Raw genomic sequence first — 23731 nt, forward strand, 5'->3', positions numbered from 1 at the left:
CTCTTCCCTTTTACAAATAATGAGAGTTTAAAGAAGGAAACCTGACTAGGTATATAGAGTAGCTGTATCTGGTTTCAGCTGTTCAATACCTGTACAGGAGTTTTATCTATTATCTAATTACTTATCAAAAAAAAATCTCTCCAGTGGTGTTTATTCAATATCATTGTCAAAGAACCCTAGAGTCTTAGCCCAGCTCTAAGTAGCACATCTTTATTCCTTCAATGAATACGATTATGCATTTACAGTGCGCTAGACGATGCATCTATATAAAAGAGTAAGATCTTCTCCCTATCCTAAATGTTTATGAAATAAACCAAAATTCACAGTACAGACATATACATGTATGTATATATACAAGATAAATCTTTATGACATCCTAAGCTATGTCATTTCTGTACACACAAATATTTTAAAACCGCCATAGCTTACTTAGAAATATGAAATTTGGGGGTGCCTGGGTGGTGGAGTCGGTTGAGCCCCTGACTCTTGGTTTTGGCTCAGGTCATTATATCAGGGTAGTGAGACTGAGCCCAAGACAGGACCCACACTCAGCTCAGTGTGGAGTCTATTTGCCCTTCTCTCTCCCCCTAGCTCCCTCGGCCCGTCCCCCTGCTCACTCTCTCTAAAATACATAAATAAATAAACCTTCTTTTTTACCTTCTTTTCTTTTCCAACAAGAGTTTGAAGGTGGAGATTAATTCAAGGTACGAGGTAGGAGTCACATAATTGTATCTTTGAAGTTCAACATAGAAGGATGTAGATAAATCTATAGTAGAAGTGTGGAAGCTTTTACACATGCTGATACAGTCCTCTCGTATTTCCTCTGACATTTCAATTTCTTCCAAGAAGCGCGAGGCAACTGCCTGGAGTGCATCTTCAGGCCATGACTAAAGTTAAGATAAACGAGTTAGTACTTGATCAAAGTGGCTAGTGTAAGTTACTACCACCATCCTTTGCGATTTATGGATGTTAGAAACGGAAGGGAACACATGAGGGATGAGGCTGGAGGGACACTTCCATGAGGAACTTCCCTCCCTACTCCCACCCAAGGACTTGCACACTCAGGGCCGAGAGCCAGGAGCTAGTACAGGTAATATTGATTCTTCATGGTTTGTTCAAAGGTCACAGAAATTGTTCATGAACATTGTAGGAGTAAAGAAGAGGAAAGGCATTCAACTGATGGAATGCCTATTTCCGCGTGCATCCTACCTGCATCATCCCAGCCAGTTCTCCCAATATTTCTCTAAAAGTAAATGTTACCCTTTCCACTGAACTCCAGAAGAGTATGAATGACTATTTCCTTGATTTCTCTAAAAGGTATCTCAAACCCAACAGGTCCAAAGCGTGGTTCCTAACTCCCCCCAAATAATCGCCATCCTCCCCAACTTTGTAAACATCCCCACCATCAGCCAAAATGCAGGAATCCTCCTCGATACCCCTCCTCATCCTCAACCCTTCATCACCCCATCCAGAAGTTCTATAGGCACCATCCGCACGATCGCGTCCAAATCCCTTCTCTCCTTCCCACGCCTACCACGGCCATCCCAAGTCAACTCTGTTTTCGTCTGCTTGGAATGTTCCCACAGTGTCCTCGCCGGCTCCCAGCCTGTGTGGCTCCCTACAGCTGCCGGAGTGATTTTCTTCCAAAGGTTAATGAGCTCATGTCACACTCCTCAATTAATAATGCTTCAAAGACTTCCTAGCATACTTCAAATCCAAAACCAACCCACTTGTCTCTGCCGATGGGCCCTTGCCACCCTTCCGACCTCACCCCTGTCGCTCTGGCCTCAGTTTCTCTCCACCTGCGTCTCCACGGCCCCTCCCTGGCCTCTGCCCAGACCCTCTGAGCCCTGGCACCTTTCGTCTGGCAGCCTCCCCTTTGAGGTCACCTCTTTGGAAAGCCTTTGACTGCCCCGTTGATGGAACAGTCCTTTGCTACCTTGGTTGTCTCTAGAAAAATCAGCTTGGGATCAGAAGCTGGTCTATTTCACTTCCGGCTTTTAGAAGCGCACCTGCTATTGAGCAAGGGGCTCAGTAAGCTTGCTTCGCAGGAAAGCATGCTAGCAGGAAACGGAGGGACAGAGGGGCCATGTAGTTCCCCCCAAGGTCAAATGCTGACACAGCACCCCCCCCAGGGGCTCTGCTGCAGGCCCCAGCTTCCCCGCTGCACCCCGGTCTTGGCCGCTCTGGTTTCCTGAACCTGAAGTCTGCAGCCACGGGGTCACTCCGGCTTTCTTGCCTTTGGCTTCCTGTAGACGTTGGCTAATGGAAAGCAATGGGAGGAGGGGGAAGAGGGGGGTGGGAGTCGTGCCCCCTCCCCGGCATCCCTGCAGGAGCTCAGGTCTCGGCCTTGGCCTCCTGATCCCGGGATGCAGCTCTCCTGCTCGGCTCCAAGCTCCAGGGTCATGCTTTCCCCCTCCTGCCCCTTTCCCCCCCAGCTGTAGTGACACCTCCCTGCACTGCCCCCCTTCCAACTGCTCACCTGCCCCCCCCCTCGGATCCCTTACCCCTACCCCCCCAGGGACAGCTCCCTCATCAGCTCTTGCAGGGAAGCCTTCCAGCGAGCCTTCTCCCCGAGCCCCCGACTGCTACTCAAACCTCCCCTAAAGCCTTCTGTGAAATGTTGGGGTCCCTGAGTGTATATGTCAGTGAGAAAATGTTTGTCTCTTACGACTTCTTGAATTTGCACAACATATCATCATCTATCAGAAAATTCTGCTTGATGCATCTATGGAAGGAGCCACGGTGATGACAAAGACTGGACCATTCTAGAAGTCGACCTAAGGTCTGCCCAGCAATACCTGAAACCAGTCAATGGTGCAGCAGTTAACAAGAGCGGGGAACTTGCGGAGGCGAACCCGGAATGCATCCCCGATGGGACTCATGGCCAGGACTACGTGCAGGTGGTTGCGACAGCGATCGATGAACATATTGAAAAGGGCTATGGGGCTCCCATCAGTCTGTTTGGTCTTATCCCGTTGGCGATCTAACTGCCGCATCTTGTCACAGATCTCCTGCTTCTCATCCAACGGGAAGAGGTTGGGGACCTCCCCAGCGTTCAGCAGGTTGTTGACATCTTCTAGAAAGGACTCCCTTTTAATCTGAGTGTCTGTGAACAGGAAGACCCCCTGCACCTCACCTTCGGCACATTTCCTTAGGATCACTTTTAAATCCTCGTGCCACTCAAAATGACCATAGCCCTTGGAGATTTCAACCTGAAAAACGGAATAATCAGCCATGTGGGCAGCTAATCGGGTGACAGACTGCCTTCCACTCCCTCCGACCCCGACCAGAAGAGCGTGGCTGCGGGGCTGCTTCAGGATCCTGGAAATCCTGCTGATGTGTTCTATGGCAAATCGGAATAAGACCAGGCTCATGGTTTTTTTGCTCATGTTATTGTATTCTTCCAGGTGAGCTTCCACGATCACCCGCAGATTATCCACATCCTTGATTTCCCTGTAGTTGGTGTCCTCCCTCCTGGGGTCGTGGAAATCACAGAACATTAAGCTACGCAAGTCATCTTCTCCTACCACCCCGTCACCGTCGAAATCTAAGCTTTGGAAAAGTTCATGAAAGTCTTCGTCCATGTATTTTTGCAAAACTTCTCGAATGTAGTTGATAAGCCAACTTCGATCTGCATTATCCAGAAGACGATCATAATACACTCTGAGGACCTAGAGGGTAATGAAGCAGCAGCATTAGGCGCCGATTCTTCTGGTTTTGTGTTTTCATTTACATATTAATCTCAAGTCACAGAAAAAGTACTCTCAGGAAAATTTCTATGGGTTTTATTAAAAGCATAGCCACGTAATCAGGATGTACTCATAATAATGCTTATTTTAAATATTAGTTTTGATCATATATATTTGAGATGATACACAGTTAACATTCAGTTATGAATTAACCAAGATAACTTGGGGGAACTGAAGCCGATTAGAGAGGTGCAAAGAGTATGAATGACTAGAAAAGGAAAAAAGGGACTAGAGAAGGTTAGTGGCTGCCTTTGCTGGTCACTTAAATATAGATAAGGAAGCTGGGTATTCCCTTGCCATGATCCTTCCTTTTTCTAAGCCAGGTAACATTCTGAAAATTCTTGACAAATGGATAGTATTATTTTTTTGAGCTCACTTTTTTGGAAAAAAGAGTGAATGTCTTAGGTGAAAGCCAAGTTTGTTTTGTACATTTATTATCTTTCTTTTAAGTCACCGCAGAGGACAATCTACTAAAATAAACTCTGGTGATATGCACATGTTACTGGATTATAAGAAATAGTTAAGCAGGCTTGTCACAGAAAACAGCTATTTCCTCAACGTGGTGTAAGTGTCCCTTGGTTACTAACTGTTTGGACTGGACTATGTCCCTCTCCACTCCCCCCCACTCCCCCAGTTCATGTGGAAGTCCTACCCACCAATAGGACTATATTAAGAGTGACATCCCTTAAGGAGGTAATTAAATACAGTCACAAGGGTGGAACCCTAGTCCCATAGCCCTAGTCCCCTAGGACTGTCCTTATAAGATGAGGGTTTCCACTCTTTGCCTGCAGGTACACAGAGGAAAGGCCAGTGAGGACAGTGAGGAGCAGCCATCTAACCACACTTGGTGGCACCTTGGACTCCCGGCCTCTGGGACTAGGAGGAAATAAACTTCTGTTAGGCCACTCTGCTTGTGGTGTTGTGTTACGGCAGCACTAGCAGACTAATGGACGTACGCTACAAGCAGTGCATGTCTGCAGTAGCAGAACTTCTGTCATTTGGGGGAAATTACTGAAACCCGCCTGCATCAGCTGGAGCTGTACCTGTAAAATACCTGCTTTGCGTTATGTTCCAGATGTATGGCAAAAATAAAATGACAGCGTATGTGGAAACACTATAAAATTCAGAAGTAAAATCGTGACAAACCACCTCGAAATCAGCCTAATGGTGTTCAAGAGTAGTGATTTGAGCGTTTTCACTATTGTCAAGCTGGTGCCAAAATAGTGTCATCCCTTTTTCTAGCAGTGGCGGCTGCATACGCAAATGGTACGACTGAGGCTTCCTGCATACTCTAACCAGTCCAAGAGCTATTTCTTTATGGGGCCCGATGCACGCCCATCATCCCCTGCTTGGATTGAGGGCTGAAGAACATGTACAATATTCCTGTGGGAGGAGAAACCTAAATCAAGCCCACCTCACATATCAGGTGTCAGGGCCTAAGAGGAATCAGTATGCTGGGATCTAGCTGGCAACGTGGCAAGAAGCTAAGGTAGGGTTTCTCAAGGACTGTCACCACACCTGTACCGACTCATCTGTTGTGCTGGCAAAAATGCAGAGTGCAGGGGCCCACTCCGGGCCCTGACTTGAAAACTTTGAGGATGGTGCCTGGGAATATCTTTTATTTTTCGACTTTTATTTCTTTATATAAGGTACAAAAATCCAAAGTGTGCAGCTCCAAGAATTTTTACACAGGTGACACCCTTGTCACCACCACCAAGATCAAGGTACAGAATACTTCCAGCGCCTTAGAGGCCCCCTCCCATGCTCACTTCTGTGGACACCCTCCTCTCTCTACCCTGTGATCCTATTGCCCCCCTCTTTCATTTTTAAAAGTTTGATATGTAAAATTTTTCTATTATAAATCTACATGATTATCAGAGAGGCAATTTCTGGAATATTTTTATTACATTGTACTTTTGCTTTGAGTTTATTTACCTCCAAGCCTTAATTACAGATTGTTTTAACTGATACCTAATTCACGTATCATAACATTCGCTCTTTTAAAGCACGTAATTCAGTGGCTTTTATAATATTCACGAAGGTAAGCAAGCATCATAACTATCAATTCTAGAACATCTTCATCATCTCATGTGGAAACCCTGTACCCCTTAGGAGTCACTCCTTATTATTCCCCTGCACTCCCCACAACCCCTGGCAACCATTAATCTATTTTCTGCCTCTAGGCTTCTTTCGCTTAACAGGACGTTTTCCAGGTTAATCCATGCTATAGTTTGCGTCGCTATTTCTTTTCAGAGCTGAATAAAGTTCCATTGTAAGTACATGCCACATTTTGTCCAGGCATCAGCTGATGTATATCTAGGTTGTGTCTACTTTTTGTTTATTATGAATGATTCTAATAACATTCCTGCATAAGTTTTTGTGTGGACATATGTTTTCGGTTCTCCTGGATATGTGGCTAGGAGCAGAACTGCTGGGTCCTATGGTAACTCTGTGTTTAACGTTTTGAGAAACTACCAAACTGTTCTCCACTGCAGCTGCACCATTTTCATTCCCACAGGCAGTGGGTGGCAGCTCTGACCATCCTTACCAATACTTGTTATTATCTGTCTTTTTGATGACCACCATCCTAGCTTCCCTAATGATTAATGATGTTGAACATCTTTTCATGTGCTTATTGGCCATCTGCGTGTCATCTTTGGAGAAATGTCTATTCGAATCCTTTGCCCACTTTTAAATTAGGTTGCCTTTTATTATTTTTTTTTTTAATTTTTTTTAGGTTGTCTTTTACTGTTGAGTTGTTATGTTTTCTGGATATTAGACATTAGATATTGCGATTTTTTTTCCCATTCTGTGGGTTGTCATCTCATTTTCTAGATACTATCCAATGAGACATGAAAAAGTTTAATGAAATAAATTTCATTTTTAATGAAATCTAATTTATTTTTTTTTCCTTGGGTCACTTGTGCAGAATAACTACATTTAACAAAGCAAACCGATGTTATGTACACAAATGTTTGAAAGCCATGGAGAAGTCAAAGAGAATGTAAAGTAGTAAGCCAATTTCATACCTAGAAAAGCATTTATTAAAATTATATTATCTCTTTTAGTTTGGTAAAAGTGTCTGGAAAGGAAAGGGGCATCTAAAATAGTATCTGGCATATATTAGACCTTAGGAAATCTTTTTTGAGTGAATAGGAACAAAGCACAAATAGAGTGTTGAGTTCAAGCACTTCATATTTTTTGAAATGTTGGGAACAATGTGTCTAGCACTGTTCTCAGCACTGTGGATAAATCCGTGACAAAAAAAAAAAATCTCTGCCCTCATGGAGCTCCCTACCTGAGGGAGATGGACAATAAACATGACAAATAAATTATATGGCGTGTTAGATGCTGATAAATGCTATGAAAAGAAGAAAAATAGAGTAAGTCAAGAAAGACTGGAATTCCTGGTGGGGTGTGAGAATGTCATATTCAATGGTGGTTAGTGTGGGCCTCACTGAGAAGGAGAGATTTGATCAAAGGCAGTAGGAAGCAGGCCCACAGGATCTGGGGGAAAAGCATTCCAGGCCCAGAGCATAGCCAGTAGGCCTGTGTTGCTAGGTGAAGGGTGAATGAGTGTGAGAGCAGGAGGCAGCCTGAGGGGAGCCAGGCACACATGTGAGGCTGGGCCATCTCACTTTTATTTTTAATCCCTCCCAATGAAATAGAGTGCTATTGAAAGGTTTTGAGCTAAGAACTTAAATTTATTACATTATATCAATATGAAGTACTCACTAAAAATTGCAAGTTATTATAGCACGAATTTCATTAAATGCCCAAAGAGCTCAACAGCCATTGTCAAAACTCAATAATGTCACACTGAAGTGTAGTATAAGATTTGAAAGATGCTAAAAAGGGCACATACCATAAATATACAATAGCACATATGAGCTCCTCCCACGACTAGAAGAAAGGAACGGCCTGTATAATCCCAAGCCATGAAGCATGTTATGTATAATAAGGCTGCCTTTCTTCTTCTCTTTATGCACTTGTACAAACTGTGTGCTTGCCATGTGTCAGGTGCTGGGGAAAGTAGAGAAATTAGTAAAGTTGCTGCTCTCAAAAAGCTTCTATTCCAGTAGAGACACTAAATAAGCCAAAATATAGACAGTGTCAAGTGATGTTCCGTGTTATAAAGAAGAAAAAGAGATAAAGGAAAAAGAGCTATGGGAGTTAGGGATGGCTCAGAGCAAGCCTCAACAGAAAGGGGATATTTGACAGAGACCTTCAGGAAGCAGGCAGGCTTTCTGGATAATGGGGGGAAGAGTGTTCTAGGCAGAAGGAATATCAAAGGGTGAAGCTCCTGGAGAGGAGGATGCTAGATGCTTCCTAGAGCAAGATTTGGCTACTGACAAAACTCACTCCTTTGATGAAGTCAATGACATCCTCCCCTCATCTCTCTCTCCTTCTCTACCTTTCAGCTACTGTGGCCTACTAGACTTATAGCCTGTGTCCATGTCCCAGGATATGCATCCCACTCTGGCAATTAAGGGACCTACAGAGGAGTGCAGTAAGAATCCACAGGTCAGGGGATGCCTGACCTGTGTCAGCCTTTGGCTCAGGATGTGATCCCGAAGTTCTAGGATCGAGTCCCACATCAGGCTCCCTGCGTGGAGCCTGTTTCTCCCTCTACCTATGTCTCTGCTTCTCTCTCTGTGTCTTTCATGAATGGATAAATAAAATCTTAAAAAAAAAAAAAAGAATCTACAGATCATAGGTTTTAAGAGAATTATTTTAGGGACCTTGCTGTGGCCAAAATTCTTGAGCAGAATTTCGTTTGGACTTATATTTGAATGTGTGAGGATTTGGGAATTCAAATTGTAAAATAAAAAGCCTATTGAAATGGAATTTTTATCATTTATTTTATTTAGAAATGGAGTTTTTAAATGTCTCTTTGAAATTTTTATCTCTATAGCATATGGTTTTAACATAGTACATTCCTATTTTCTAGATTTCTTAACTACATTGTTAAAATTAAAATAACTATATTATCTATGTATTAAAAATAAAACAGTTTTAACTTTCCTATAATTATTTGTCTATTTTCAAAATACTGAATTATTATTTTTGTCCCCTTATTTTGGTATTCTTTCTTTCCTTCCACAAGCTTTTACAACAAAATGTTCACCCACATACCGCTTCCCAAAAAGAAATATATTTTAATATAGTTTGTATGCCCTCAAAACTGATTTGCTTTGCAATTGTTTTGGCATCTAGAAATACAAGTAATGTAAATACATACATTCATTTCTTATAAAAACAGCTCCTTAAAAAGTATTCCATCTCAAAAATTATTTGAGATCAAACTAACAATGATTAAGTCACGTAAGTGACATTTATCCAAAGTCATACCTACTTCGAAATATTTTATAAATCACCAAAATTTCTAAAAATAGGAATAATCCATTGTAAATATCATAAAATATATTAGTGATAAATATTCTTTTAAATGACCTTGATCATTGGCCTTCATAATGCCAAATAGCTAAATGTATTTCAATATAAATTGCTAAATGTTTCTTTTTACTCATTTATTGCTGTAAAAAAAGGTTTGTTTCTTGCATAATCATATTTTAATAACACAAAAATTTACCTCATGAACCCAGAGACGTTTAATCACTTCTTTGGTTTCTGCTGTTTCTGGTCTTGACAAGCAAACACCCTGAATGACACGGGAAAAATCACGGAGGTTGAACAAGTAGTGAGATTTAGCTGGAGTAGGCAAGAGATTCCTCATGGCTTCTTTATATAGAGCCATCGTACCATTAACAATTTGTGTGGTCAAATCTAGAAAATCGTCTGGAAATTTATGACTTAAAAAAAATAATAAAAAGAAAGAAAATGTTAGGAAATACAATACACAGATGATATTTAGCATACCTAGTGTGAAAGTTACTCTGATCAAATGATTTAATTTATAAAATTAACATTTCATATAATAATAATACAATTTTAATTCAAAACTGCTTTCCATTCATTGTTTTATGTTCAAAGAGACTCCATGGGAAGGCAAGACTAATGTAATAAACTTAGAACTACTTCAGTAAGTGAACAGAAGAGCCAGCCGAGGAACCCTGACCATATAATTCAAATCCAGCATCCACTAAACAAGTGTGTCCTACTCACTTTCACCCCTTAGCATTCTCAATTGCATATAAAAGGAATCCCTGAAGAACACTAGTGAAATGAGTATTTTTGGAGAAAAAAAGGAAGCAAATAAAAATACAGAAAAAATAAGAAAAAGAAAAAAGAAAAAGGAGAGTTTTTTTTTAAAAGTGAAATAAACAAGGAGTCAGGATTAAAAAAAAAAAAAGAAGTGCAAAGGGCACAATTAGGTGGGAAAGAACATGTAGAACAAATATCCATTTGGAAAAACTGACTCTCTTTAACTTCTCGCTCAACAAGGTGCCGTGGTCCCCCTTCATCATCACCGGGTAAGGCAACGAATGACAATTTTCCTGAGAATGGACATCAGGGAACTGAGATCTGCACTGCTCAGCTCCACTTGGCTCCCTGACCTCTGCACATCTTGTGGAGAAGCACTGAACATCCAGAGCCAGGCAGCAACGTTTCCCCAGGGCACAGGCTCCAAGGCTACACTCAAACTTAGACATGAATCTCCTTGGAGAACTCAAGAGTCTACTACAGGGTATGAAAGTCACAGGAAAAATCTGGAATAAATCTTTCCAGCATTAATTGCACTACATGGTAAAAATTCAGAACATTAATAATTCTACTGTGGACATATTATACAGCAGAGTGCAAAATTAGTATGGATTTTGGGGCTAAAATTCAAGACATCAGACAAAAAAAAAAAAAAGAAAGAAAGATACTCTGGCCCCTTTGTGTAATGGTCCCATACTTGGAGATGAGAGCAGCAGAGGGCAGTGATGTTACCTGTTATCTTTTTCTTTATCTAGGGATGTTTTCAGGGAATAGTGTGATTGATAGGTTTCCAAAATACTCTATACCCTCTAAATGAAAAAAGAAACCCACTTTACATTACTTACCAGATTTTTAAATGCCAGGTTAAAATTCTGGAGAAGATTGTAAACATGGATTTATCACTAAACTCATTGATTGTTATAATATTAAAATGTCTCATATATCGGGGAGTCACTGGATTTCGACCACCACCTAAATATTAGAAAAAGTAACTGTTAACAATGTTACTACTACCCACTAGAATATTTTCTCTGATATTTTACAGCATAAAACAAATTGAAAGATGGACAAATTCATAGCACACAGAGAAAGTAGGAGTAATTGTTTGGGTAACCCTGACCTAAAAGCAGCTTTCCCCTCAAATTCAACACACTGTTTTTCATTTTCATTTTTTTTTTTTAACACACTGTTTTTCTAATTGAATTGTCTGATTGAGTTCTTGGGTCAGGTCAATTTACCAAAGGAAATCAGATTAGATGGAAAGCCATTGGTCACCTTCTCTGTAACTCATATAGCCTAAAGCAGTAAATAGTAAACGTCCTCATAATATAATATTAAGATACATTAAAAAATAGTAATATTACATACAATTTTGGCAAACCTGACAGATCAAACTTAAGAGTCCTTCCCACATGGCTGAAATTCAATACAATCTTAGCATTTAGGCTAATTCTTCACCCACATCCTAAAATGAATTTCCTAAAGACTAGTCCATGTGGTTCATGTGGCCACTTCACTGCATGCTTGCATTTTTAAAGATTTGTGGATTATCTCACTCTCACAAAATAATGATTACATTTTCAAAGATAAGGCATTTTTTTAAAAAAGTAATTATTTTGAGAGAGAGGATATATGCATGAATGGAAAGAGGGTCAGAGACAGAGGGAGAGAGAATCTCAAGCAGACTCCACGCTAAGTGTGGAGCCTGACAAGGGCCTCAGTCTCAAGATCCTGAGATCATCAACTGAGTCAAAATCAAGAGTTGGACACAACTGACTGAGCTACCCAAGTGCCCTTCAAATATGAGGCTTTAATAACTGATTTAAAATGTAACATCATTTAAAAAATTATTGGTGTTATTATCTTTAAGTATATAGACAAATCTCATTTTTTTTTAGAAGAGAAAAGAGAGGCAAACCATACAACAGACTCATAACTATAGAGAACAAACTGAGGGTGGCAGGAGGGAGGTGGCGGGAGATGGGTTAAACATCAATGGATATTAAACAGGGCACCTGCTGTGATGAGCACTGAGTGTTTTATATATGTGATAAATCACTAAATCCTACACATGAAAGTAATACTACACCGTATGTTAACTAGAATTTAAATAAAAACTTGGAAAGAAAAAATGCATTTGAAGTAGCCCAGGAAGTACACTGAGAGGAATTACTGACTCAGAGCAACCTGACTGGGTTACAAGTCAAAAAAGGTCAGGGGGTCAGAAGAGACTCTCTGAAGAAATGATATATGGAGAAAAGGAATTTTTAAAGACTGGAATACCAGCTTGAGCTCAGGAAAAAGAGTTAAAGATGTCCAGTTAGTTGAATCAAGCCACTTTTGACACCCCATCATAAAAAAAATTTCTCCCGTATAGATTTCTTTGAGTTTATCAAATTCCCATGAGAAATGTAAAGAATCTTTGAAGATTAATTCTTTTGGCTATTTGATACTTTAAATTTCTCTTAACAGCCTGATTAAATGCAAAGACTCACTAGAATGGGACTTGATTGGGGTAGAAACAGAGATTTAAGAATTAAGGAATAAAACAGAAAGAAATGAGCTGCCCCAGGGGGATCTGGGTCCTTAGATACAGAGAGAAGTGCAGAGCAAAGTCGCAGAAGGTGGGAAAAAAGGGATTTGGAAGCACTGGTGGGAGAATGGCCCTAAGTAAGGCAATCCACTTTGTAGTGTTGACCATTGTAGCATCTTCCCAGAGGCCCCAAGGTATACACAGAGAAAACATATACACGAGAAACTCTAACTCAAATTGTCCAGCTGGATTTCTCTCTATCTCCAGGCATTTCTCCAGATACAGATACATAGATTGAGAGTAATTCTCAATCTTAGTAATCACAAACTCAGAAAATGTACCTGGGGGTCCCATGGCACACATGATTTGAATGTCCACTAGTTTAATCATAGAACAATCTTTTAGGTCATACCAATTCCAGTGATCTAACCATTGTCTAAGCAACTCAATGGGAGGCTGAGCCCCATATACTTCGCGAGCGGGCATATTGACATCATCTACAAAGACAACCTGAGAATAAAAAGAGAAACAATATAAGAAATACTTAACCCCTTGATATATTGTCCTGTTGTGTAAACAGTGTTGAGGCAAAGAATGAGATTATCTTCCTATAGAATTCATATGAGAGAAATGATGGTTTCTTTTCAAATCAAGAATAATATCCTCTAGCATCCGTGCTTCTGAGGAATAGGGAAAGTCTTGTGACAACCATTACAGATTAAGAGTTGAGGATTTATTAATCCTCTTGCACAATTTGCTCATCAATATGCCTCCTCTTTTTCCTTATACAATTTTAATACATTGAGGTAAATGAGAAAGGTAGGATTTTAAAATGATTATAACTCCCGAGTGGTGACAGTGAGGTTCAGAAGGCTGTTTGCGGCAGAGGAACACAAGGGACGTCAATTGATAGTTGGGTTGTTTAAAGGCCTAGAGGAGTAAGCAGCAAGACTGCTGAATAAAAATGTTAATCAGAGAATTAGAAAGGTAGCTAATTTCCCAGATGAATATTCTATTTTTTAATTCAAAGGGCAATTGCTTGTTTTTAATGTCAAGTTGTCTATTGCACATGCAAATGGGAAGACACTTATGGGAAAACTTAATCAAAATTTGTGACTAAAGGGGTGCCTGGCTAGCTACTCAGTAGAGCATGCTACTCGTCATTTTGGGGCTATAAGTTTGTTTGAGCCCCATGTTGGGTGCAAAGATTCCTTAAAAATAAAATCTTTTTTAAAAATGTGTGATTTTTTTGTGTGTGTGTACAAAAAGTTATGAAGTCCTAGTATATCTGGTTGTTCTGACTTTCGCAGGGCACATGAATAGGACCAGGGCTGTACCATACGTATAGAAACAGAGACCAATTACCATTCTCTTGCCCAAAGGAGGACCGAAAACTCCCTTTCTTCTTTTGTCCAATTTTGACATGATAATATTCTGAGTTTGAGCTGCTGTAGTTTGTGCTGAGAAGTTAATTAGCAGAGGCTTGTAGATATCTTTATTGAGTTGATTTAAAAGAAAATTCTGTAAAACAGAATAAACAGGAAATAATAAATGAGCCATAGTTGGAACTATGTCCTGACATTTCAAAATAAACGCTAAGCATCACTATTGACACTTGAATTTAGAGCGTCATAACAATGTGAAACGAGAGATGGAATCAACCAGTTACCATACTGGTGGCACATCCGTGTTTGTCGAGGCCCAGTGCATACGGCTTCTCTGATTTCCAAAACCACCGTGCAGAGTACACGTGCCTTCCCAGCATGAGGTCATGGGGACCCAGAGGCTTTCAAGAAACTTGCTTCAGGTCTCAGGGTGGGGCAAGAATTCAAATTGTCCCCTGTCTCTTTCCATATCAGTGTTCGTTTTATTATAGCTTATCTTTCCACTTAAATACCAAGTTATCTGACTTTCAGTCTGGAAGCAAATATGTATATTTTCCAAATGCATTTCTTTGGAAAGCAAGTGCAATTATAAGGATTCTTAATGAAGATGTTGTGTTTTACAAATCATCTTGTAAAAGAATAATGAAATAGGAAAACAATTACCGTGTGTTAGGTAGAAAAAGATGACAAAATTAAATGCAAAGTACGCTCCCCATTTTGCAAAAAAGTTTTGTTTTGGTTTTGGTTTTTTTTTTTTTTTTTTTTTTGCCTGGGTCGTTTTAATGCCTGGCCTGAATTTGGGTTGAGGATACAAATGACAAAAGGCTTTATTTTTTTCTCCAACCACTGCCTTTCCCCATGTCAAGTATCCATTCCTTGACTCTTGATGATACCTTGGGTAAATCCCTTAGCTTTCTGTATACTTTCAGAAAAATCTTTTTTTTTTTCTGTATTTTTAAAAATTTAAATTCAAATTAGTTAACATAGTGTAGTATTGGTTTCAGGAATTTAATGATTCGTCACTTACATATAATACCTGGTGCTCATCACAAGTGCCCTCTCTAGCATCCCTCACCCGTTTAGCCCGTTCCCCTTACTTCCCTTCCAGTTTGTTGTCTAGAGTTAAGAGTCTAAGTGACTCTTAAGGTTCTACGGTTTGCCTTCCTCTCTGCTTATGACTGCCTTTGCTGCATCCCAAAGGTTTGGACTGTTGGTTTTTCATTTTGATTTTTATTTCACTGATGATTAATGATCTTGAGCATCTTTCTGTGTGTCTGTTGGCCATTTGTCTTCTTTGGGGAATTGTTTGTGCATGTCTTCTGCCCATTTCTTAACTGGATTTTTTATTTTTGGGGTGTTGATTTTGATGAGTTCTCTATAGACTCTGGATACTCTTTGTTTCCATGAATTTTTTTTTTAGCTCTTCTTTAATTCCCTGGTTAACCTATTCATTCTTCAGTAAGATGTTCTTTAACCTCTATGTATTTATCATCTTTCCAAATTTTTCCTTCTGATTGACTTCAAGTTTCATAGCATTGTGGTTGGAAAATATGCGTGGTATGATCTCAATCTTTTTGTACTACTCAAAGCCTGATTTGTAATCTAGGATGTGATCTATCCTGGAGAATGTTCCATGTGCACTTGGAAAGAATATGTATTCTTCTGCTTTAGAATGAAGTGTTCTAGTGCTCGCTTCGGCAGCACATATACTAGAATGAAGTGTTCTAACTATATCTGTTAAGTCCATCTGGTCCAGTGTGTCATTCAAAGCCCTTGTTTCCTTATTGATCTGCTTAGATGATCTGTCCATTGCTGTTAGTGGAATGTTAAAGTCCTCTATTACTATTGCAGTATGAATTTCCTTATGTTTGTTATTAATTGATTTACATATTTGGGTGCTCCTGAGTTGGGGACATGAATATTAACAATTGTTCAATTTTGTTGGACAGACCCCTTTGTTATTCTATAGTGCCCTTCTTCATCTCTTATTAGTCTTTGGTTTAAAATCTAGTTTGTCTAAGTATGGCTCCTCCAGTTTTCTTCTGATGACCATTAACATGATAAATGGTTCTCCATCCCCTCACTTTCATTTTTTTTGAAAGATCTTATTTGAGGTAGAGATAAAGTGAATGAGTGAGCAGGAGTAAGGGAGTAGAGAGGGAGAGAAAGAAAGCAGCAAGCTCCTTGCTGAGCAGGGAGCCAGACGAGGGGCTCAATCCCAGGACCCTTGGATCATGACCTGAGCCAAAGGCAGATACTTAACCAATTGAGCCACCCAGGCGCCCCCATCTTCTCACTTTCCCTCTAGAGTGAAAGTCTAAGTCTTTGGGTCTAAAATCAATCATTTCAAAGCAGCATATCAATGAGGTTTTTTTTAAATCTATTCTGATACCTTATGTCTTTTTATTGGAGCATTAAGTCCATGTACATTCAGAGTAATTATCCACAAATATAATTTAGTGCCATTGTATTACCTGTAAAGTAACTGTTCCTGTAGATTGTTCCTTTCTAGTATTTGTTGCTTTATGTCTCTCTTTCCCACTCACAGGGTCCTTTTTAATATTTCTTTTTTTAATAAAGATTTTTCATTTATTTATTATTCACGAGAGACACACACAGAGAGAGAGAGAGAGAGAGAGAGAGAGAGAGACGGAGAGGGAGAGGGAGAGGGAGAAGGAGGCTCCATGCAGGAAGCCTGACACAGGACTTGATCCCAGGACTCTGGGATCATGTCCTGAGCCAAAGGCAGACACTCAACTGCTAAGCCACCCAGGTGTCCCCTCTTTAATATTTCTTGAAGACCTGGTTTAGTGTTCATGAGCTCCTTTAGTCTTAGCTTGTCTTGAAAACTCTATTTTTCCTTCTACTCTGGATGACAACCTTGCTGGATAAAGTATTCTTGGCTGCATATTTTTCTTCTTAGCATGTTAAATATTTCATACCACTCTCTTATGTCCTGTCAAGTTACTGTGGACAGATCTGCTGCTCACTTTATGTATCTACCTTTGTAAGTTAAGATAAAAGAATGCTCTCTCAATCTTTGTATTTGGCAAGTTTCACTGTGCTATGTCTTGGTGTTGACCTGTCCTTGTTGATTTTGCAGGGAGTACTCTGTGCCTCTTCGACTTGAATGCCTGCTTCCTTCCCCAGATTAGGGAAGTTCTCAGTGATAATTTGCTCAAACAAACCTTCTGCCCTCTTTTCCCTGTTCTCCTTTCTCTGGGACTCCTGTGAGATAGATGTTGTTGTGCTTTCTGGAATCAGCGAGTTCCATAAGGCTATACTCATGATCGGATAGTTCTCTTTCCCTATTCTTTTCAGCTTCATTGTTTTCCATAATTTTGTCTTCTGTATCACCTAGTCATTCCTCTGCTCCTTCCATCTTCGCTGTGATTACATCCAGTCAGTTCTGCATCTCAGTTACAGCAATTTTATATTTCAGCCTGACTAGTTTTTAGGTCTTTTATCTCTGCAGCCAGGGTTTCTCTGGTGTCTTCTATGCTTCTTTCAAGCCCAGCCAGTGTTCCTATGACTGGTTTTAAATTCTTGTTCCGTTGTATTGCTGATATCTGTTTTGAGCAAATCCCTGGCTGTGATTTCTTCTTGGTCTTTCTTAGGGAGAGAAGTCCATCATCTTATCCTTGTGTCTAGGCTTGTGTCTTCTGTGTGTTCTGACCGTAATACTGTATTAAGCAGGAGTCACACACTGTCCAGGGCCTGGTGCTTCAGGAAGTGTTTCTGGTGTGTGCTGTGTGCGCCCTGCTGCTGTGTTTTGGCTGCCCTTTCCCAGAGGTCAGTCCTCTGCAGAGTTCCTCCTTACTTGCAACGGGGAGTGTTTGGACCTTTAATTAGGTGTGCTTTGATTTCCTAGGGAAAAAAAAAAACCCTCATCCAAAAAAGAGAAAAGGAAAAAGAACAAAAAACACCTACCACACCTACACAGACTAACAAAAGACTAGAAACCTGATTCTAACAGAAAAAAGAAAACCTAAAAGAAAAAAAGAAGAGATAAGCCTGATTCAAAAAATGAGAAAAGGAAACAAAGAAATGAGCAAAAAAACTATAAGCCTGACTCCAAAAGAAAAAGAAAACAAAAAAGATTATTCAGAAAGTTTAAAAAGATTAAAAATAGAAAAAAGAAGAAAGCCTGGTCCTATTTCCACTAGAATTGATGATGCTTCGGAGCACTCAAAGATCAGTAGATTTGGTATATTGTGGGGGGAAGGGGCCTGTGTTGTTCTTCTGAGGGGGAGGCCTTTTATGCTGGCTTACAGCCTGACCTACACTTGTAGGGACGCAATGAGGTGGGGTTTGGTGTATATGACTCCAGCTTCCACTCTAGGTTCTATGTTTCTCTCTGAAGTCCAACTATACTGGCGAGGTGGGGCAGGGGGTTGGGATATATATGGAAGATGGCACCATGCTACCTTCTCCTCCCCAGGGAGCCAACCTCCCACCAGCACTATTCAGGAGGCACTCACAGAAAAGCAAATAATCTCCCCTCCTGTGTCCCAGGCCCTCATCAGATCCTCACCCTCAAACTGTCTGTGCCTGGCCATCAGCATGCCCTCCACCTTAGTTCTCCTGTGTTTGATCTCTGGTGCATGACTGGGATTCAAAATTCCAAATCTTAAAGGACGTGGCAAAGCATGGACTCGCTCTCCTCCAAGGGAGAGAGGGCTGAGCCCAGCACCATTCTGTCCCAGAAAAGCAGTCAAATGGCCATGATGGTGCATGGAGTCTATGATGAAGCACCAGGAAAAGCTGCAACCAGGTTATCTGTCCTGTGTCTCGGTCCCCGGCTGTTGAATGGCCACTACTCAATGGTGCCTGGCAAGCCTTTTATCCTTGGAGAGGCAATACCCTCTTCCAAATGTACTCCAGGAAGAAGAACATTCTTTCTCTCCCAGTGCAACTCGGGATCTTGAGCTAACCCTACATGCTGCTCTCTCTCCCACTTTCTTCCTCTCTCCCTGACTTCTCTCCACAAAAAGGGCCCCTTCCTCTCTGTGGCACTGCAGTTTTCTCTCCAATTCAGGGCTCCAAACTTTGCATCAGCCACATTCTCTCCCTCTAATTGTGCAGATTGTTTTCTTAAATCCTCAGATCAATTTCCTAGTTGTTCATCATGATTTGATGTTCATCTAGCTGTGTTTGAGGGACAAGGCAAGCCCAGGTTCCCCCTACTACTCCACCATCCTAAGTCTTCCTTCCAGAAAGATCATTTTCTAACCCTGGTCAAACCAATACCTTGTATTAAAATCTGTTTAAAAATAAATGAAAATAAAAGAAAAAATAATAATAAAATCTGTTTAAACTTCTCCTAGCCCCTGCTCTTGGATATTCCCTGAAGCATCCTGCATTTAAATTATAATAAGCGTGTCATCTCATCTCAATCTGTTGTGAAAGATACTATTCAATAAATGATACTAGGACAATTATTTAACTAAATGCTCAAATGCACTCCAAAAAGACTAGCATATTAAATTAAAATATAAAATCAATAGAGAACTGGAAACAAGTCCTACCATAAAGTAGGTGAATGCATGTTGACTGAGAAGCTGCAATGGCAGAGGGACCACTGGTGGCTCCTTTGGACTCCCCTACCTGCTTGCCCTATCTTCTTCCCACCCCGCAGCTGGCTGGGAGGCAGAATGAGAGGAAGAGGGGCAAAGAGTCCTACCTTACTGGCACCACTGTGGTTCTCTCTTGGCTAATGCGGTCTTGCCTGCGGTCATGGAAAAGCTTCCAAATGCTTGCTCTCTGAGGGGAGCAGATCTGCAATATCTTTAGCAACTCCAAAGGGACACCCATACTGTATAATTCTCTATTAGGGAACTAACGGGGCTCCCACACTGCTGGAGGAGTCATCTAGAATGGAGTCCCAAGAAGGCTGAAGTCCACTTATCTTCCACTTTGTCCAGCTGGCCCTGGGAAAACTTGCACTTACTTGTCACACCAAAGCTGCAGGTGCTACTTACAGTTAGCTCCAGCCAGCTTTCTGCCTTCAGAAGTCAGAAACTAGAGGCAAGAACTGATCTTTGTTCAGTATGACCCTCTCAACACAAGGGAACCCACACTATGTAAAGCTACTGAGATTTGGGGCATGATCTGTTATAGCAGCTAGCATTTTCTCACCAAACACACAATGGGTAGATTCCAGAAGTGAAAGAAAATCAGTTTTATTTTTATAGAGTAATCCTCCATATATTAAATAATTTTGAAAATTAAATATCAAGTGTAATTAATCAAATACCCCCTCCTTTCAAGGGATATGAAATTCTTCGTCCTGAATGAGCTATTTTTATTAAAACACCTTTAAAAAGGTACGACAATCTAGTGATATAAACCCGCATCATATCTTTAGTCAATTTCTAAAATAAATAGGCAGTTACTCAAAAATTCTCTGTGGCTACAACATCAAAATATTTTAATATTCAAAAAATATAAAGTCTATTTCAGGTGGTTTGAAAAATAGCATTCTTAGGAATATTATGCACATTTCAACATGTAGATTTATATAATACTTACAGTAATATAAACACTCTTTCCGGTTCCTGTTGGTCCTACAAATATGGAAGGCTTCTGATGGGTGGTCAACAGTTCCATTAGTGCAGAGCACCGAACCGTGTCCAGAGTTGGTACAATGATTTCATTAAACATCACATCCTTAGGAATTGGAGGAGCTTCTGCCAATTTCTTTACCCATGGTTCCCATTTTCCTATTCCCTGTTTATAATAAACAGCCAAATAGTGAATGTTATAAAATACTTTTAAAAGTTCTGTACTACTGTGCCATTGTAGAAAAGACCAACGGTCAGACCAAAAAACCCACTGATGCTTATACATTTGTTTTTATCCTTTATCCCTGAGTTCAAAAGTTAAATTCTGTGTTAAACTGAGGAGAAACCAGGCTTTTATATGAGTCAAAATGAAATGACAATGCCCTGAATTTTTAATGCCCTGAAACCAACTGATGACATTAACCCAAAGATCAAATATTTTGGGCAAATTCCAGATTCTTTAATGACACTGACAAAACTGGATTAATCAATGCATTAAAGAGTAAAGAATTTTATTGATGTCAACCAATATAGAATTTTTTCCCCTAGAACATCAGCTGCATGTTGCTAAATACTTTTATAATGTGTTTATAACATCAGTTTATCATTTCAGGTGAGAGGCTTTTTAAAATTGTGGTTAAAAAAAACCCTAAAATTTACCTTCAACCATTTTTTCAAGCATATGGTTCAGTAGTATTAACTATAGTCACAATGTTGTGGAACAGATACCTAGAATGGACAAGATTTCTTACTGCTGTGAGATTATTAGAAATTAACATTATACCATATCTTTGTATCCAATTAGCTTATTAACTAAAATTTGTATTTGCTATGCAGTGTTTAGAAAAAAAATTCAAAAGTATCATGTTAACTCTCCTGCCTTAGGAAAACATCACTGGTCTCTTTATTCTTACAGAATCAAATTTTAAGTTCCCGGTCATCCAAAACATCAGAATTCAGACCCTCCTTCCTTCATATGTCCCACACTCCAGCTTTGCTGATGCACCTACTGTTTCCCAATGTGCCCAGGTCACCCTTTAAGCATTGAGTGTCACATGACATTCTTCTGAAGATGTTAAGAATTTGCTGAGGGCAGCACAGTGACTTAATCATTTATCCTCTGTCACAGTGCTATGCATGGGTACAGTTGGTTGTTTTTTGTTTTTTTTTTTTTTTGAGGAGGAGGGAGGATTCACATCAAATTTAAAAATTGTATTGCAAAGAAATTTCTGCAACTTTCTAGAACTAATGAAGAAACAATGTCCTTCACATATTCTTGATAATCTTTTCCAACATGGATCCTTTGCCACCATATAGCAAAGGAAAAATTAAGAATGGAATATCTGGAGTGGACACTCATTTAGAGATTTTTTTGATACTATCTCTGAGCCCTAATTTATTTAATGGGAAGATTTACAAAATACTACTACCTTTCCTACTTCACTGAGATGTTGGGAAACAAATAGAAATGACTGTGGAAAAGCAGCTTTACGAGGACTCAAACCCAGAAGTGTCTGACTTCAAAGCCGAGCACCTTCTTCTACTACTCCATACGGACTCTTAAACAGTGGTGACAAGGTGGCCCCAGGGCCATTATGTGCTGCGTGTTGCCAAGGGAAATTCTGAACGGTTGGCGGTTGTAAATCTTGCTTCAGAGTTCTTACCTCAGTGACAAATTGATAATCATATATTGTTTTTTTTTCAGGAAATGGGACAGTTAGTGCTTTTGAAGACATTTGTTCCGTGCCACTCAGTAATTTAAATTTATTTTGAGTTTTTTCTGAAATTGGGCCTTCCATTAGTTCTCGAAGAATCATATCAAATTTCAACCGATCATCATCTTTACAGGAAGCTCCGATGGACCAGATCAATGAAAACAGGAAAATGCCCTGTGTTGGAGAGATGAGAAGATGAGTGCATTAAAGAGTAACTTTAATGTATTTTTGAGCTTGAATCGAATCAGCTGGATTAATACCTTTGAAAGAAATTTAATAACAGTAACAGTAGGTTATCTCAGGATTCTATAATAATTAGATTTTTAAAAATCAAATTGCATGTCTTCTAAAATCATGCTATCAGAAAAGATAATACAATGCAAAGTGTAACTCTCGCCTTTGTGAAACCTGGTAAGCCATGTGGTATTTTAAGTAGATGGCAGGACCCCGATATTAAAAAAAGCATATTGAGATGACTTTGTATTAAGGCAAGGTTTAATAAGGAAGAATCAACCCACAATACACATGCCTTTTAAATTTAAATTTTGATACTGTTTCTTTAAAAGTAGAACAACGAACTACTTCAACAACGAACAAATTCATATTTGTTTATCCACCTGTTATAATAACTATCTGAGCATTGATTGCATAACTAAAACTGCCATTCTGCAAATTTACCAGGCTTACGCAGAAAATAAAGCAGATGACGAGACCCACCACTGAATGAGAACATTTATTTCCTTGTTTTTATTTTTATTTTTTTAATTTCCTTGTTTTAAAATCAAATCCTCCTTTTATTTATTTGGAAGAGAGGGAGAGAGATTAGGAGGGGAGGGGCAAGGGGAGAGAGTCTCAAGCAGACTCCTGGCTGAGAGTGGAGCCTGATGGGGGGCTTGATTCCATGACTCTAAGATCATGATCTGAGTCGAAATCAAAATCTGACACTTAACTGACTGAGCCACCCAGGTGCCCCTCAAATCCCTTTTTTAATGCCAAAATGAACACAGCCTTAACTATGTTCATAAAAGTTTGGACTCAACCTCAACACTGTTTGCCTACTTCCTAGATTACTCATAGGCTGTTTTTCTCTGGAAACTAAAACTAAATTAAAAATTAATTTATTGAATAGAATATAAGCAATAAGAGCAACATATAGATCACATTAGAAATGCTACCAGTAGCAATACACAATTTTTATTAAGGAATATTCAAGGTCCATTGATAATTTTATTCCTACTTGAAAAGTATGTTTATACATATTTTCTTGCCTTTCTCAATCCTCATATATATTTATACACACATATGTAAATATTTATGTCTCAAGAAAAAGGGGGAAAAATCAAGGAAAAACACAAAGAATTATGATTTGCAGGTTGAAGGGGAGATGACTTTTGTTATCAAATGGTCACTGCTCTCTTGAGGACTGATCATTTCTGAGGCTGCTTAAGTGACTTAAGATTTCAGTAGCAGATCTAAGGATATCATTGGGTTTCTCCCGAACCTCATGATACAATCTGGCACTGCCAGTCCAGGAGCTTCCCTACAAGTACCCACTATTTGGGACCTGACTTTTCCCTTGCTGTTCAGCTCCTATCAAATTTTCAGTTCCAGTTCCAGG

The 23731-nt window shown here is 39.7% G+C and overlaps 1 protein-coding gene across 1 annotated transcript in view; it reads right to left on the reverse strand.

The window, feature by feature from the left end:
• The window catches only part of DNAH7 (dynein axonemal heavy chain 7), a 226933-nt gene that overhangs the window by 99679 nt on the left and 103523 nt on the right, over positions 1-23731 (reverse strand). The window contains exons 35-42 of the mRNA XM_041737735.1: positions 22063-22287; positions 20367-20564; positions 13816-13971; positions 12792-12960; positions 10763-10889; positions 9346-9565; positions 2802-3674; positions 658-887 (exon numbers count right to left, since the gene is read on the reverse strand). Coding sequence (XP_041593669.1) covers positions 658-887; positions 2802-3674; positions 9346-9565; positions 10763-10889; positions 12792-12960; positions 13816-13971; positions 20367-20564; positions 22063-22287 — 2198 coding nt within the window. The remainder of the gene's footprint in view (positions 1-657; positions 888-2801; positions 3675-9345; positions 9566-10762; positions 10890-12791; positions 12961-13815; positions 13972-20366; positions 20565-22062; positions 22288-23731) is intronic.

Source organism: Vulpes lagopus, chromosome 22 (assembly GCF_018345385.1).
Source record: "Vulpes lagopus strain Blue_001 chromosome 22, ASM1834538v1, whole genome shotgun sequence".
NCBI lineage: Eukaryota > Metazoa > Chordata > Mammalia > Carnivora > Canidae > Vulpes > Vulpes lagopus.